This window comes from Nicotiana tabacum, chromosome 20, assembly GCF_000715075.1.
Source record: "Nicotiana tabacum cultivar K326 chromosome 20, ASM71507v2, whole genome shotgun sequence".
NCBI lineage: Eukaryota > Viridiplantae > Streptophyta > Magnoliopsida > Solanales > Solanaceae > Nicotiana > Nicotiana tabacum.
The window spans coordinates 64603871-64619410 of record NC_134099.1 but is presented as its reverse complement, the minus strand read 5'-3'; the positions used below and the strand labels follow the sequence as shown (position 1 = coordinate 64619410).

Genomic DNA, 15540 nt, shown 5'->3' with positions numbered 1-15540 from the left:
CCTTTTAAAAATAAAATGAGATGAGCCTCTCCCAATAAAATGCACTAATTGTGGGGCCCTCAATAAATATTTAATTGAGTATTTAGAATTCGGGATGGACTGTTTAGTGAATTCCATAGTCTTACCCATAAATAATAATACGCTAATCGCTTTAGGCACGATTTAATAATAATACATTCTTAAACATGGGTGCGCATTTATGCGACCCAAATCCAAATCCTAAAACATTGAATAAAAATACGTTCCGGATCGCGGGTGCATTTTATGTAACGCAATCCAAAGATATGTTTTTAAACGATATTCACATTCTTGTAAAAATAATAATAACAATTATGAAAGCGGTAAAAAGATAAAATTTGCACATAAGTTCATATTTGTATAAAATCAGATAATCAAGCCGAATATAACAGTTGAGCGACCGTGCTAGAACCACGGAACTCGGGAATGCCTAACACCTTCTCCCGGGTTAACAGAATTCCTTATCCGGATTTCTGGTGCGCAGACTGTTAAACAGTCATTCTTTTCCTCGATTCGGGATTAAAATTGGTGACTTGGGACACCCTAAATCTCCCAAGTGGCGACTTTGAAATAAATAAATAAATCCCGTTTCGATTGTCCTTTAATTGGAAAAAACTCCCTACGTACCCCCGCGGGGGCGGAAGAAGGAGGTGTGACAATAATCACTTGGATGAAGTGGAATATGTTGAGGATATTTACAAATTTTACAAGCTTATAGAGGTATGGTGAATTTAAAATTTTACAAGCTTGTAGAGATATGGTGAATATCATCCTGTCTCTGTGTTGATGTTCGAGTGACTTTACCATTATACTGGATAAAGTTCAAGTACTTTAATATGACAAAATATAGTTTATGAATTTGTTGTTATAGTCACAGGAGGACTTAGAGGGGGCAAATGGGTTCACCTGAACCTCCTTCGTCGGAAAATTATAATGTACACATAATCTCGTCAGTTTTTTCCCTATTCTATCACTAAATTCTAAATACCCAAAATGGTGTCCGGAAGCACTATGGTAGCATAGAACCCCTCTAGGACTTGAGTTGGTCTGACTAGCTCAGCCAAAATGGGTATCTCATCATCTCGCGCTACCTGAAGCTTGACAACGAGTGTCGCTGCACATGCCCTAGGTTGAGCTCTACCTCTACCTCTTCTCCGGCCCCGACCCTTACCTTGGATAATGGCTGCAATCTGGGGCTCTTGCTCCTGATCAACTATGGATGACGCACCTGCCCTTACCATCTGTGAGAGAAGAGAAGAATGATTGAAACTTATGATAGAACAAAGTTGCACGTTAGAGAAAGAAAGATAATGAAGTTTCATAAAGCCTTATAGCCTCTAGAAGATAAGTATAAACATCTTCGAACTAATCCTCAAACTTTATTAAGCTTGCTCATGACTGGTGAAATCTATGTAACCTAGGGCTCTATAAGCTTCTAGAGGATATGCTCAGAGCATGTTTCATTGACTTCAGAGGTCAGTGGCATAAATTCTTTCCCTTGGTCGAGTTTGCTTACAACAACAATTATCAGCCCAATATTGAGATGGCTCCATTTGAGGCTTTATATGGTCGGCAATGTCATTCAATCATTTGATAGTTCTAGCTAGGCGAGGCTAAGTTATATGAAACTGATTTAGTGAAGTATGCCTTGGAGAAGGTAAAGTTGATTTAGGAGTAGCTTCGCACAATACAGTCCAGACAGAAGAGCTATGCTAATCAGAAGGTGCGTGATTTATCATTTATGGTGGGGGATAAGGTTCTCTTGAAAGTCTCGCCAATGAAGGGTATCATGAGGTTCGGGAAGAAGGGTAAGCTGAGCCCAAGGTTTATTGGCCCATTTGAGGTGCTGAGGCGAGTTGGGGAGGTTGCTTATGAGCTTGCTTTGCCTCCCAGAATATCGGAGTTCATCCAGTTTTTCATGTGTCTATGTTCCGGAGGTACCATGCCGACATATCGCATGTGTTAGATTACCACATGGTTCAGCTAGATGAGAGTCTAGGTTATGAGGAGGAGCCAATTGCCATTGTTGATAAGCAGGTTCGCCAGTTGAGGTTCAAGAAAATTTATGCGGTAAAGGACCAATGGAGGGGTCAACTAGTCTAGGGAGCAACTCGGAAGGCCGAGGAGGACATGAGGAGCAGATATTCTCACTTATCAGCACTATTGGTATGATTATGGACCTGTTAAAGGATGAATGTTTATTTAAGAGGTGGAGAATGTAACAACCCTACTAGTCGTTTTGCTTACTAGATCTCCGTTCCCCTAATTAAGACTCCCTATTTGTACTTTTACTATTTTATAACTTTCGGGGATGGTTGGTTTAGGTTTGGAAGGGTTCGGGTTGAAATCAGAATACTTAGTTCCTTAATAGTGTGCTAAGGTGACCAAGTTTGACTTGAATCAACATTTTGAGTAAACAACCTCGGAACCGGTCTTTGAAGGTTCCAATAGGTTAGTATGATGATTTTGGACTTGGGCATTTGTTTGGATCGGGTTTCGGATGATCCAGGAGCGTTTCGGTGCTTAATGTAGAAAGTTGGTTCATTGAAGGTTTTCTAGTTCTTTAAATTTGGTTTGTAGTAGACGTTAGTGTTATTGAGGTCGTTTGAGATTCCGAGTCTGGGAATAGTTCTATATGGTGATTTATGACTTGTACGCAAAATTTGGTATCTTTTCAAATGTGTTCAGAGCTAATTGAAAGTTTGAAGTTCATATGTTGATTCAAGTTGGTTTTGGGGTACGATTCTTGATTTTGATGTTGTTTTACATGTTTTGAGGGTTCGAGCAGGCCCATATTATATTTATGGACTTGTTGGTGCGATTGGTCGGGGTCCCAAATGGCTCGAGTGAATTTCGGACCACCCAGAGCTAAGTCTAAAAATATGATGTTGCCGGTTCTTGTTCCCTTCTTCGCGAACGCAGAGGTGGAGTCGCGTTTGCGGAGAAGGAATTGGGGCTGGGCATTTTACCCTTCGCATTCGCATTCATAGGGCCCCGTTTGCGAAGGTCTGGGACTGGTAGCCTTCACATTCGCGTATAACGGCCCGCGTTCGTGTAGAACAAAGTACTTGGGATGGGTCAGTTATGTTTCCTCTTCACGTTCGCGAAGGATTGACCACGTTCGTGAAGCTCAGGCTGGGCAAGCCTTTGCGGTTGCAAGACTTCCTTCGCGTTCGCGAAGAAGGACTTCACTACCTGGGCCAGTTATGCCTTCGCAATCGTGAGGCTTCTTCCGCGATCGCGAAGAAGAGATCACCAGACATACTTGGTTTTTATTACGAAACTTAGTCTCTTTTCTCTCATTTCCCACTTTGTCTTGGGCGATTTTGAGAGCATTTTGTGGAGGAGTTTCCTCAACATCAAGAGGTAAGTGATCCATATCAATTCTTGAGTTAAATGCACGAATTATGGGTAGATTTAACGTGAGATTAAAGGAAAAATAGTGAGATTTTGTTGGAATATAGGGTTTGGTGAAAGTAAGATTTGAGAACAATTTATTATATAATTGGAAATAAATTATATATTTGAGTTCGTGAGGTCAAGAGTAACATTTATATTCGAAAAATTTCAGAATTCGGACATGTAGGTTTGGGGTGAATTTTAGGAATCTTCCAAATTAGGTTGGATAATTACTCTAATAGATAAATTATAAACTTTTGAGCATATATTTATGTAGTTTATAGAACTTTTGGTTAGTTTCTCAGTCCTCGACGTCGTTTGAGGAGTTCTAGTGAGGTTGAAGAACCGGATTGGGGACTTGGAACCGAGGTAAGTCTCTTGCCTAACCTTATAAGTGTAAACTTTTCCCCTTAGATGTATTAATTATTGTGTGCTACTTGTTGAGGGGAGCTACATATGCACGAGGTGACGAGAGCCCGACATAGCTATATTCACAATATGTCCGAGTAGACTTAAATTCGCATTATGCCTTTAATTTTGCTATTTTATGCATATCGTGTGTATTAATTATCTTGATTAGGACTGAGATTGAGGATTTTAATTAAAGATATAAACTTAGTCTCTTACTTTAGAAAAATTGGGAGTACTTGATACACTATAGATCCATGTCTTTTCCTTTCGCAAGTGTTTCCACGAGCGAGGTAAATTTCTCCACTCTTATGGGATCCGGCCATTCGCCTCGGCAGTGAAATAAATTACTCTTATGGGATCAGGCCGTTCTCCTCAACAGGATGGTAACACTACTCTTATGGGATCAGGCCTTTCGCCTCGGCAAGTTGGTAATACTATTCTTATGGGATCAGACCGTTCGCCTCGACAGTACTGAATACCACTATTCCTAAGGGATCGGGCCTTCGTCTCGTCAGCTTCATGCTTAATAATTGGAACTGGATTTGGTTTGGTAACAATTGAGTTAGCGCCTTCACGACCGGTTATGATATGTTTAGTGATTTGATATAGACTCCTGTGTGGAATTACTGTAGTTACATTTATTTGCTTCGTTGCTACTTGTACACTCACCATGTCTACTTTATGTATTTATATTATTATTTGACCTCTAGTAAGTGTCAAGTCGATCCCTCATCACTACTTTTTCGAGGTTAGACTAGATACTTACTCGGTACGCGTTGTTTTTCGTACTCATGCTACACTTTTGCACGAAATAAGCAGGTATTGAGACAGGTAGTACCAGTGGTCACACGTCGACCTTTTACAGAGTCTTAGTGGTGAGCTGCTTGCATTGTTACGATTTGCAGCACCGGGGTCTCCCTATGCCTTGTTTATTATTTCTGTCTATTACCTTTCATACAATAATTGTATTAATTTTGTATATTTTCTAGATTGTTCATACACTTGTCGCATTGGGTTTTCGGGGCTTTTAACATTTACTTACTGATGTGCTTATTATTACTGTCATTATTATAGTGAATGTATTTATTACGCTGGTATTTTATTGAAAAAAAGAGTATCTATAGTTGCATGAGATCTTATTTCGGTTTTTCTAAAAAGGAACTTTTATTTTCGCTTGTGGGTAATTAAAAAGGGGTAATTAAGTTGTAGTTTCACTCGTGGATACGATACAATAACAACCCTCTTCCAAGCAAGTTGTTAATTTGCTTTTTTCAATAATTCCTGGCAACTCCAACCGCACCCTAAACCTTCATTTCCATCTTCCGGTCGCCGTACTACCTCCGCCCTCAATTTCTCGACTGTCATTCCTCTTATTAGCCTCCGTGTGGATACCAAAGGTATACTTCTCCACTGATATTTCTTATTGTTCTGTTAAATTCCCCTAATTTCTATTTTCTTTCTTTGAATGTTTCTTTTGTTGAATATGTTTCTGAATTGAAGTGAAAAGTCCCACTCTATTTTCGTTTAAAGAAAACCTCATCACCGACTTTGAAAAGTCCCTTCGTTCCTTTTTCTATTTTCGTATAATAAGTAAACGGATTGCCATAAATCTCTCTGACTCTCTCTCTAAGACCGCCGCTTCATTTGCTCCTCCTTCCTCTCTCTAGGGTTTTGAGGTTTGAGCTTGTTCTATCGAAAAATCATATGATTCTAGGGTTCTTGAGTTTGCTACACGGTAAAACGAGAATCTTTCCTCTGGTTTCACGCTGAGTTGCTGTGATTTGTTTGCCCCTGCAATTGGTTTTCCCTCAAGGTATTGTTTCTTCTTTTCCTTTTGTTTAAGTTAATTCGGGCTTACTTTTTATTGATATAGAAATAGAATCATTTTTTAGCTTCTCTTTATTTATGTTCTTGTTCTTTTTGGATGAGATTTGGTAACAGCTTAATTTTGATTGTTCGAGCTAGATATTGTACTTTAGGGTTTATTTGTCATGTTCTTGCAGTTGTATGCATAGAGTTGGTGGGAAATCAATCCTCATTAGGTCTTTTTTCCCCGGAAATATTAGTTTTTATGTGGCTCAGACTGATGCTGGGTGCTAACTTTTGTATTTTCTATGTTGGTCCGATACATTCAAGGAGCATGTGGTGTTTGATCTTCCTTTTTCTTTTTGCGCTTAATTCACATCATTTTATCTTTTATTTTCTGTTTTTTCCCTTTTTGGATAATATCATGTAATGGCATAGTCCACGGTTTTTGTAGCTTGGAATCGCACATTAGGGTTCAATTGGTTTGTAACTTGCACTTTTCTGCATAAATTAATTGTGCAGCGTTTTCAAATTTTGGTTTCTGTAGTGATTGAGATTAATGCTCCATGATGATAACTCATTTTTTGGCTGCATCTGTCTGATTTCTTTGGGGAGCATGTGCTGTTTGTCTTTTTGCTGTAAGAATGTCTTAATTGTCTTTTGCTGTCTGAATTTCTTAATTGTGTTTGAATATTCTTAGAAAGCACTCAGCTTGGGCCTTGGAGGCCATTTTGGGGTGCGTTAATCTGCTCATCAGTATTACTGATTGATCTGCTGAGATTACTCTGAAAGGGCGTTTGGGAAGGGAAAGATAAGGCTACAAGAGATGAAATGCTTATATTTATATTGTCAGTTTTGAGTTTTTGGGATGAAGTTACAAACTTTAGGTCAATTACCCAATTCTTCTGAAGTATAATCTCTTCATGTCCAGCTACTTGGTATATCAACAATGTCCTAGAGAACTTGATGATTAATATTTTTTATCAGGAAAGAAATATTGTATCCAAGGGGCATTTTATCTATGTTAGGGTCTTAGGAAAATTCATTATGGAAAGAATCTTCTAATTAACAATTTTTTTTTGTCCCCCAAGGATTGCCTGTTGCATTGGTTAATTGGTTATGTTACCAATTACCTTTTATAACTTTTAATGGTTTTGCCTCATTCAAGGCTTCCACAAAGATTTGCCTCCGATTTTGAATTTCCAGTATAGAGATCATTGTTTTGTAGGCGGTCTGACACTGTATAATCATGTTTTCTGCAGTTCCACCACATGGATGATCATCAGGAAATGGAAAGGTTTGGCATGGAGAACGATTTTGAAGATGGTCAGTGGATCAGTGGTGAGTTCTACTACCGGAAGCGCAAAGAAAAGAAGCGTGTTCAAACCAAGGATGATGTCCTCTATGGTGTTTTTGCTTCCGACGATAGTGACTCTGACTATGAGGGATCCTGCAAGAAGCGGAAAAAAGGCCTTTCCACGAAGGCTGACCTTACCAAACCTGTCAACTTTGTTTCAACTGGAACTGTCATGCCCGACCAAGAAATAGATCGCAATTTCAAAGAGGAGAAGAACCAGAAAATGTCCGAAGAGAGCAAAGGTTTGGGATCCGGAGCATCTGTTGGCCTTGGATTTGGTACTAGTTCCTCGAAGAATATTGCTGCTGATGGATACACCAAAACACAGGCCCAGATTGAAATTGAAGAGGAAAACTTTCTGCCCACTGCTTTTGGGAGGATGATTAAAGAAGGTGCCCTAAGACGTGAGAAAGAAAGGGAAAAGGAGAAGTCTATGTTGGCCAAGAAATCATCTGAATCAGGGAGAAGGGAACCTGGTGGTGATGTTGGTGGCTTTGAGAAGCATACCAAGGGGATTGGGATGAAGTTGCTTGAGAAGATGGGTTATAAGGGAGGTGGGTTGGGAAAAAATGAGCAAGGAATTTTGGCTCCAGTCGAGGCAAAGCTTAGGCCCAAGAATATGGGAATGGGCTTCAACGACTATAAGGAGACTAGTGCACCAACTCTTCAAGAATCAGAGGGAAAGCCTGTTGCTCGTCCTGCTCAACCTGTGGAAGGCCACTCAAAAGAGAAGCTTTGGTCAAAGCAAGCTAAAAAACTGAAGAAGGTTTACATTACAGCTGAAGAGTTGTTAGCCAAAAAGCAGGAGCAGGGCCTGGAAGTTGTTCAGAAGGTCTTTGATATGAGGGGTCCACAGGTTCGAGTCTTGACGAATCTGGAGAACTTGAACGCTGAAGATAAAGCAAGGGAAAATGATGTTCCAATGCCTGAACTTCAGCATAATATTAGGTTGATTGTGGATTTGGCGGAACTCGACATACAAAAAATTGACAGTGATTTAAGAAATGAGAGAGAAACAGTTGTTGCTTTGCAGAAGGAGAAGGAGAAGTTCCAAGCTGAGGCAGCTCGCCAGAAAAGGCAGCTTGATAATATGGAAGAGATTGTCAGTGTATTGGACCGGATTGGGGAAGAGAGCACATCTGGTACTCTGAACCTAGACTCCCTTGCAGCAGCATTTGCAGATTTGCAGCAGCAGTATTCTGAGGAATACAAACTCTGCAACTTGTCAAGCATAGCATGCTCATATGCTCAGCCTTTATTTATACGTGTTTTTCAAGGATGGGATCCACTTCAAACTCCAACACATGGAATGGAGGTGGTTTCCAGGTGGAAGTATCTTTTGCAAGGGGATGACATTTTTACTATCTCTGATGCTGCATCTCCTTATACTCAAATATTCATGGAAGTTGTTTTCCCTGCCATTAGAATATCCGGCACCAATAACTGGCAGGCAAGGGACCCTGAACCAATGCTTCGTTTTTTGGAGTCCTGGGAGAAGCTGTTGCCTCCTGTAGTCCTTCAGACAATACTGGAAAACATTGTCTTGCCCAAGTTATCAGCTGCTGTGGACTCCTGGGATCCACGTCGAGAAACAATTCCAATTCATTCCTGGGTTCATCCATGGCTGCCCTTATTGGGTCAAAGGTTGGAAAGCTGCTATCACACTATACGTAACAGATTGGAAAGTGTACTGCATGCTTGGCACCCAAGTGATATGTCTGCGTACTACATATTGTCTCCTTGGAAGACCGTGTTTGATACAATTAACTGGGAAAAACTGATGGTCAGATTTATTGTTCCAAAGTTGTTAAATGTAATGCATGAATTCCAAATAAATCCAGCAAATCAGAACCTTGATCAGTTCTATTGGGTCCGTACTTGGGCTACTGCTATTCCCATCCATCACATGCTTCCAATACTGGATATATTCTTCAACAAGTGGGAAGTAGTTTTGTATCACTGGTTATGCTCAAAAAACCCGAACTTTGAAGAAGTGACAAAATGGTATTTGGGTTGGAAGGAACTTATTCCACCTGAACTTCTGGCAAATGAACACGTTCGCTATCGACTTAATGTCGGTCTAGACATGATGAACCAGGCTGTTGAAGGCTCAGAGGTGGCTGAACCTGGTTTGAGGGAGAACATACGTTATCTTAGGGTTCTTGAACAAAGGCAGTTTGAGACTCAGAAAAAAGCAGCAGCGCAATCTCAATCCCGTCCTTCTGTGGGCTCGAACAGTGGAATCCAAATGGACGGTACAGGTGGCGGGGATGAGATGAACTTGAAAAGAGTTATTGAAGTTTATGCACAACAGAATGATTTGTTGTTCCAGCTTAAGCCCGGGCGAATGCAAGATGGTCATCAGATATATGGTTTTGGTAAAATCAGCATTATTATAGATTCTCTCAATCAGAAGGTATTTGCACAAGTAGAGGACAGGTGGTCTTTGGTGTCACTTGAGCAGCTGTTGGACCTGCAAAAGTCAAAGAGCCGATAAGCGTCTTAAGTTCTTGAATTTTACAGTACGAAAGGAAATCCAAGTTTTCTTAAACTAATGTGTAGGCTTCACGTACCTTTCTGCACTTGGATCTTCATTGTTCTGCAGCAGGTCATGGGAAGATGAAGTGCTTCTTTTCTCCCTAGTGGCATTTTACTGCTTCTTTAGTGAGATTTTAACTTGTAAGTTTCCTTCGTCCTACAATGGCATTTGGCAAAATCACTAGAAATGAGAGAGACGTGAGTGTCAGCCTTTCTGGCTCAGATAGCAGCCCTTCAAATTTTTTACATAGATTTCATATTGTATTTGTTCGTGAATTTCTTTTTATAGAAGCACTAGATGTTCAATATCTATTTAATTATATAAATGTTAATCCTAACTTAGTTCATCCTATCAACACTTAATGTTCAACCATATTATAACTGTTTCATAGATTTGTTTTGATCGGCCACTAATCTGTTTTATTCTGTGGGGGGCTAAAGGCGGGTTGATTTTGAAATAATGATGATCGAATGCAAAGGAGTTACCTAACACCTTTAAGTCTATCTGATGCAAACCAGAGAAGAAGGGTGCTTATTATGTGTGAATAGTTGATGCATGCGGGCTTGTACTGGTAAAAAAGAAAACAAAAAGAGAGAAACTAAGGAATGCATCAGAGGCTGTCGAGAAAATTCCATTCTTCAATTAGGACAGCTGCTCCTTAGACTTAGAGAAAGATTAATGGATTGAATTGAAAAATGAACTCCTTGCTCTAAGGGTTGACCTCTATATGTCGTTTACTTTATAGTGAAAGATCAAAGACAAGCTATTAAGGTGTAAAGATAGGAGATTCGCGAAAGATTAGAGTTTAAACCTCCGTACCCCCCCCCCCCTCCCCCAACCAAAAAAAAAAAAAAAAACCAACCCATGTTGTCTTCTTCTATCTCCTCTTTCCTGTTAGGAGCTCTTACTCGAGCTTACTTTCCTGCTCAGTATGATATGAATATTAAGGTGCTGGAGCTGTGCCATTGCAATTCAATTCAATCTCTGCTGGCTGTTTCAGTATCTGACAGTCTTATCTCTGCTATTAACTTGGGTGTGTGATGGAGATATTAGGGTTCAATAGCGTTAGAGCTTTGCACAATTCACTTCCTCTGTACAATCTCTTTCCTTTTTTTTTTTGGGGTCAAAGCTACCAAGTGTTGGTGGGAGAGGTTTGGGCTGACCCCAACCTGTTCATTTCATTCAGCAGAAGTGCAAGGAGGTAGGATGTACAATCATTCTTCTCTTAACTTTTTCTTACTGTTCTAGATTTTGAATTTGTTCCCAAAAATTTTTAGTTTAAATTTATGTATAGTATCTAAAAGTTCCTGTGGTGCAAGGTTGCAGTTATGGTCCCTCAATTATTAGTCCTACTACAGATAAATGTTTCAAGATTCAGTGTTTTTAAATTATTAAATCGTGAGATTACTCATTTTATGCCTTGGAGAATTTTTGGTACCTTTTTTTTTTTATGATAATATCTTTTTCATTTGCAGAAATTTGGTAATGGAGGGGACCAATAGCTGACGGTATTATTAATAAAAGGATCTAAATGTTTCAAGTGTCAAGTATGCCAGAAATCAAAATTAGAATTTGCCACAATAAAAGCACAATTATCCCTTCTATGTATTTCTTTTGCTTTAGACAGAAATGTAAGATGGAAAAAGAAGGAAAGAAGCTTGTCTGAACAATTAGTTTTTTGTCCAGGTAGTATCAGATCTTAATGTATTTCTTTGATCCTAAAGTGGACTTTCTGGCATATTATATCGTGGTAATACGAGTAATGATACAGGTTTAAAAGTTTTCTTTAGACACGTGACACAATCTTTTGATTCCCCATCTTGCTTGGACTGAGACGTAGTAGTTGTTCTTCTTCTGCACATTTTTCTGATTATTGGTCAGATATTGTGGTAATTAGAAAGTAGAATGTGCAAGCACAAATTGGGTTCTCATATTCTAGGCCTTACTTCTTACCTTTTTTTAAGGTGTAACCTGATATTTCTACATCCCTACGTGATGCAGAAGCTAGTAGCTGATAGAGAGTAGCTGTTGGAGGTCTATAGTGAGGTTATGGGTTCACGACGATCAGCAAAACTTCTCCGTGCCTCAGGAGCTGTGTTTAAGTTAATTTATGTCTATTCTAATTTTGTAAATTCTCTGTTCTAATTCTAGTAAACTGTTAGCTTATTTTTAGTCTAGGTGTGTATCAGAAGTTCATGTGGTCTAAGTGTGTCTTTAATTCCTTATCCAAGATCAAAGAAGGAACTCCTCATTAAGCAAGAACCGTAACTAAGAACAGAGCAGTTCAATTTTGGGTACAGGAAAAACTCTGCTAGAACAATCTATTTTCATCGAATTTTTCCAATTGATCAGAACGGCTAGTCTGAAGTCTGATAAATTTCAATGAGTCATTTTGCCAAGTGAGTAATTATTTCCAGCTTATTATCATTCGCCTTCAGGTGATCATTCAACTATGTTGTACTACTTGTAAGTGTTACACTGTATCCAGTTTCTTGAGCAAATATATGAATGATGCTATGTTTTGATTGATTGTGTTGTCTTGATCCATTGTGAAAGGTGGGTTTCTATGAAAACTGAATGGTATTCCCCCCTTCTTCTATTGTTTTCTGCTCCACTTCTGCAACTTAATCCTTTCTATATTTGCGATAATTGTTTTGCTGCTGCTTCCTTTTTCTTTTCTTTTTCCCCTCTACACTGCTCGACGTTTTCTTTGCTTGACCTAAGGTATTGCCTTCTCCTTCAAACTAGCAGGAATGAGAAGCCATGTCCAGCTACTGGGCTTGCACATTTCTCCCTGCTGTATTTTGTAGCTATTCTTGAACCATAAGTTAGCTTCAAGATGGTGAAGGAATCATACCAGCAAATGTAACAATTAAAGTTAATAAGTGCTTAATTAGTACAGTAGTGTTTGACAGTCCAATGCTGATACTTAATGATTATGCCCAATTATGCCTTATAAAAAGGACTAAGCGGTCATTGCAAATATAATCCGGTTTACAAGTTCGGAGTCAAATCTCACAGAGAACTAAGGCTTAGCTATAGCTGTTCACTATCACCAAGAAGACAAACTTGAATAATTCCTAACTTATAGATATTAAGATTCTTGTGTTTAACTAATTAACTAAACAATTAAAATAGTAAATTAACAACTAAAGATACTAAGGGTTAGAGACAAGATTAAGGAGGTCTAGAGTTATGATTTCCCCTATTAAATCCTTTCCGCTACGTATTCTATAAATTTGCCTAAGTCTTCTCTACTGATCATGAGTGCTTTGAGTGTCGTAATTCTCTCCCGAGTAACTATCACAATTTACTAGACATATTCTCCCGAATTACGCTAGCTGGCATTAAGTACGGCTGACTCGGATCACACCCAAGGTTTCGTTATCCGTAGTCCTACCTTTAGACCCTCCGTATTGATCCTTTATATACGTTAGGAGTGATGTTGTTCAACAACTACCTAAATATGCACTCTCTCCCAAGTAATACACACTAAATGTCGATTGAGAGCTCTTCAACCAACCACAATAATAACGTAGTTGAATAAATAGAGAAAATACTAAGGCAAATCTATATTAACGTAATAGGAAAATAATCCTCCAATAGGCTCCATCAAAACCCTAGACAACAAATTAGCTATTCATAATAGTATGTAAAACTAGAATACTAGAATTCATAACCAATAACGGAAATAGGAAGAAAGAAGTGAAAAACTCGTAGAGGAATTCCCCGCCTTGCTCCTAGTGTGTTCTTGCCTCCTTAGGTCGAATCTCCGGCCTCCTTAGCCTCCTTAGGTCTAAATTATGTCAAAAGTATGTCAAAGGTATGTCAAAGGTACTCAAAATACTGTTTTTTCATGTATATATACCAAGTAGGATTGGGCCCAAACAATTACACCTTCTCCTACGCAAAAAAGGACACTTTTCCCGGACAGGACGTCCGCGGCCGCGGATTCAACCGCGGACCTGACTACGGATTTTGCTTAGTGTTCTGTCCGCGGCCGCAGATTCGACCGCGGACCGTTTGGAATTTGGAAAAACCTAAAACATAAAAGTTGTAGCTCTTTGAATTAGCTTTCGAACCATATATTGTGGAGCATAAATGGAGTTTTTAGCGAAAAGTTATGTGCATTTTACTAGACAGTGCGCAATATGCCTACTCGATTCTTCGTTCGTTCTTAACCATCATCCGTTGATCCCGAACACGATCCCGGCTTAATTACTTAGGCTTTTACTCAGACTTCAAAGCTCCAAATCATTTGAATTCATTCCATAACATCTACATAGCTCGGAATCACTCCTACAAGACATATAAAATACACAATTAGTGCAAAACACTAGCGATTAAACGCAAACTCAACTGAAGTGCAGTAAATTGGAATGTAATAATCGACTAAAATACATAATTATAGCCTATCACTTAACTTGCTGTCACAATGATCCCAAAGTTCTGCTCTGTCATTAACTAGCTGAAAGTGAAACCAGATATGCAGGAAGGAAGGATTCACAGATCCTCTCTGTCCTTAGCTAGATGGAACTGTAACGAGATACGAACTCCGGTTTAGGTCTCAGTGCTACAGGTCTGGGGACAGAGTTAGAGATTCAGCTCAGTAAAATCTGTTGTTCGAGAAGACGACGACAACAACAACAAACCCAACGAATTCTTTCTAGTGTTGTTCGAGAAGGAACTCTAGAAATTAGTTTCATGAAGAGATTCACTTATTGCATTATTTATTTACTACATGAGTGATAAAGCATACGAAACTTGCGGTGGTTTGTCTTACTTTTGCAAGAATCTAGATCTTTCCGTATGAAACATCACTAATCTATTGGATTCATGGCAATTGAGGGTTCTGATGTTGAAGTTGTAGAAGTGAAGGTTGACTTTGCTATACTTAGCCGCTTTGTCTTAGGAATAATAGTTCTGAATAGGATTAAATGTTTCTCTTATAGGCGATCTCTCATCATTTGTTCTCCTTATTGTGTAGGCGATCTTTTAGCACATCAGTCAAATGACATGGAAGGGTCCATTTTGTTCTTTTAGGAGTTAAATAGATAGCAATCTCTTTAATTGGTGTACTTTAATTGGTTAGCTGTAATGGATGCTGGAGGAAGAAAAAGAGACAGGTAGAAAGCCAAGATATAATGCTTAATTAAGATAACAATGCAAAGCCCGTCACTGGTAATGTACCATAGATGTAATTTTGTTTTTTGTTACCCTGGTAAAGCGGTCATCAATTTATTTTTGTGAGGTTATCTTTGTTGATTGAAAATAGCATGGACTAGCCAGTTTTCGAACTGATCATTCAAAAATAGCTAGCGTTTGTCAAGTTATTGAAAAATAACCACTATTTTGCTGCAATAAAGACCGATCCAGCATAATATATTGGAGTTCGGTGCACCTACGTATGAACTTTCAGCATATTATGCTGGACCGGTATACTTTATAGGCTCTATGCTGGAGTTCTTTTCGGATTTTGAACATTATTTTCGTTCAGATTTATCTTTACATGAAAAGTGACTAAATTACAGTTACTTTTGAAATTATGACTATTTTTGAATAACCACTTGTAAATCTGGCTATTTTTGAACTTCTTCCGATTTTTTTTGGTGACTCAAAAACTGATGTAGAGCGGAATTGTAAGAGGGGAACATTTTCTTAGGGCATGACGGAGAAAAAAGTAGTTTTAGGAAGTTAGATAATCTCATTTACTGGATCTGATCATAGAATTGATGCCAGTTCTCTCAGCATTTGTTCTCCTTATTGTGTTTGGCGATCTTTTAGCACATCGGTCAAATGACATGGAAGGGTAGATAACAATCTATCAGTACAACTTTATTCTCTCCAGAAGCAACTCATTTTTTTTTTGTACCCCAGCATTGTTTACTTAAAAATAAAATCCAAAAATGAAAACAATCTAAAGTAAGCCTAGTGCGGTTATATTTGTTTTTTTATCATACAAACAATTAAGACGTTTACCCGTAAAATGGTATATTAAATTTATTACGTG

At 38.8% G+C, this 15540-nt stretch overlaps 1 protein-coding gene across 4 annotated transcripts; it reads left to right on the top strand.

Moving 5' to 3' along the window:
• The first annotated feature begins 5084 nt into the window (after positions 1-5084).
• LOC107811560 (septin and tuftelin-interacting protein 1 homolog 1) lies at positions 5085-12057 on the top strand. Of its 4 annotated transcripts, XR_012703610.1 has the most exons (4): positions 5112-5225; positions 5496-5641; positions 6897-9670; positions 11532-12057. XR_012703610.1 is itself a non-coding variant. In XM_016636517.2 (3 exons), exon 3 carries the CDS (start codon positions 6906-6908, stop codon positions 9486-9488), a length of 2583 nt encoding a protein of 860 aa, XP_016492003.2. In that variant the 5' UTR covers positions 5112-5225; positions 5496-5641; positions 6897-6905; the 3' UTR covers positions 9489-9881. The 4 variants fall into 4 exon arrangements, 2 of the variants coding, with proteins under 2 accessions (XP_075096643.1, XP_016492003.2); XM_016636517.2 differs by lacking the exon at positions 11532-12057 and having other exon boundaries at positions 6897-9881; XR_012703611.1 differs by lacking the exons at positions 5496-5641; positions 11532-12057 and adding an exon at positions 11006-11319 and having other exon boundaries at positions 5117-5225.
• Positions 12058-15540: the final 3483 nt, after the last annotated feature.

What these genes read in the sequence shown, in the direction of transcription:
- LOC107811560 (XM_075240542.1), top strand. Translation starts at nt 6,906, where the DNA reads ATGGATGATCATCAGGAAATGGAAAGGTTTGGCATGGAGAACGATTTT.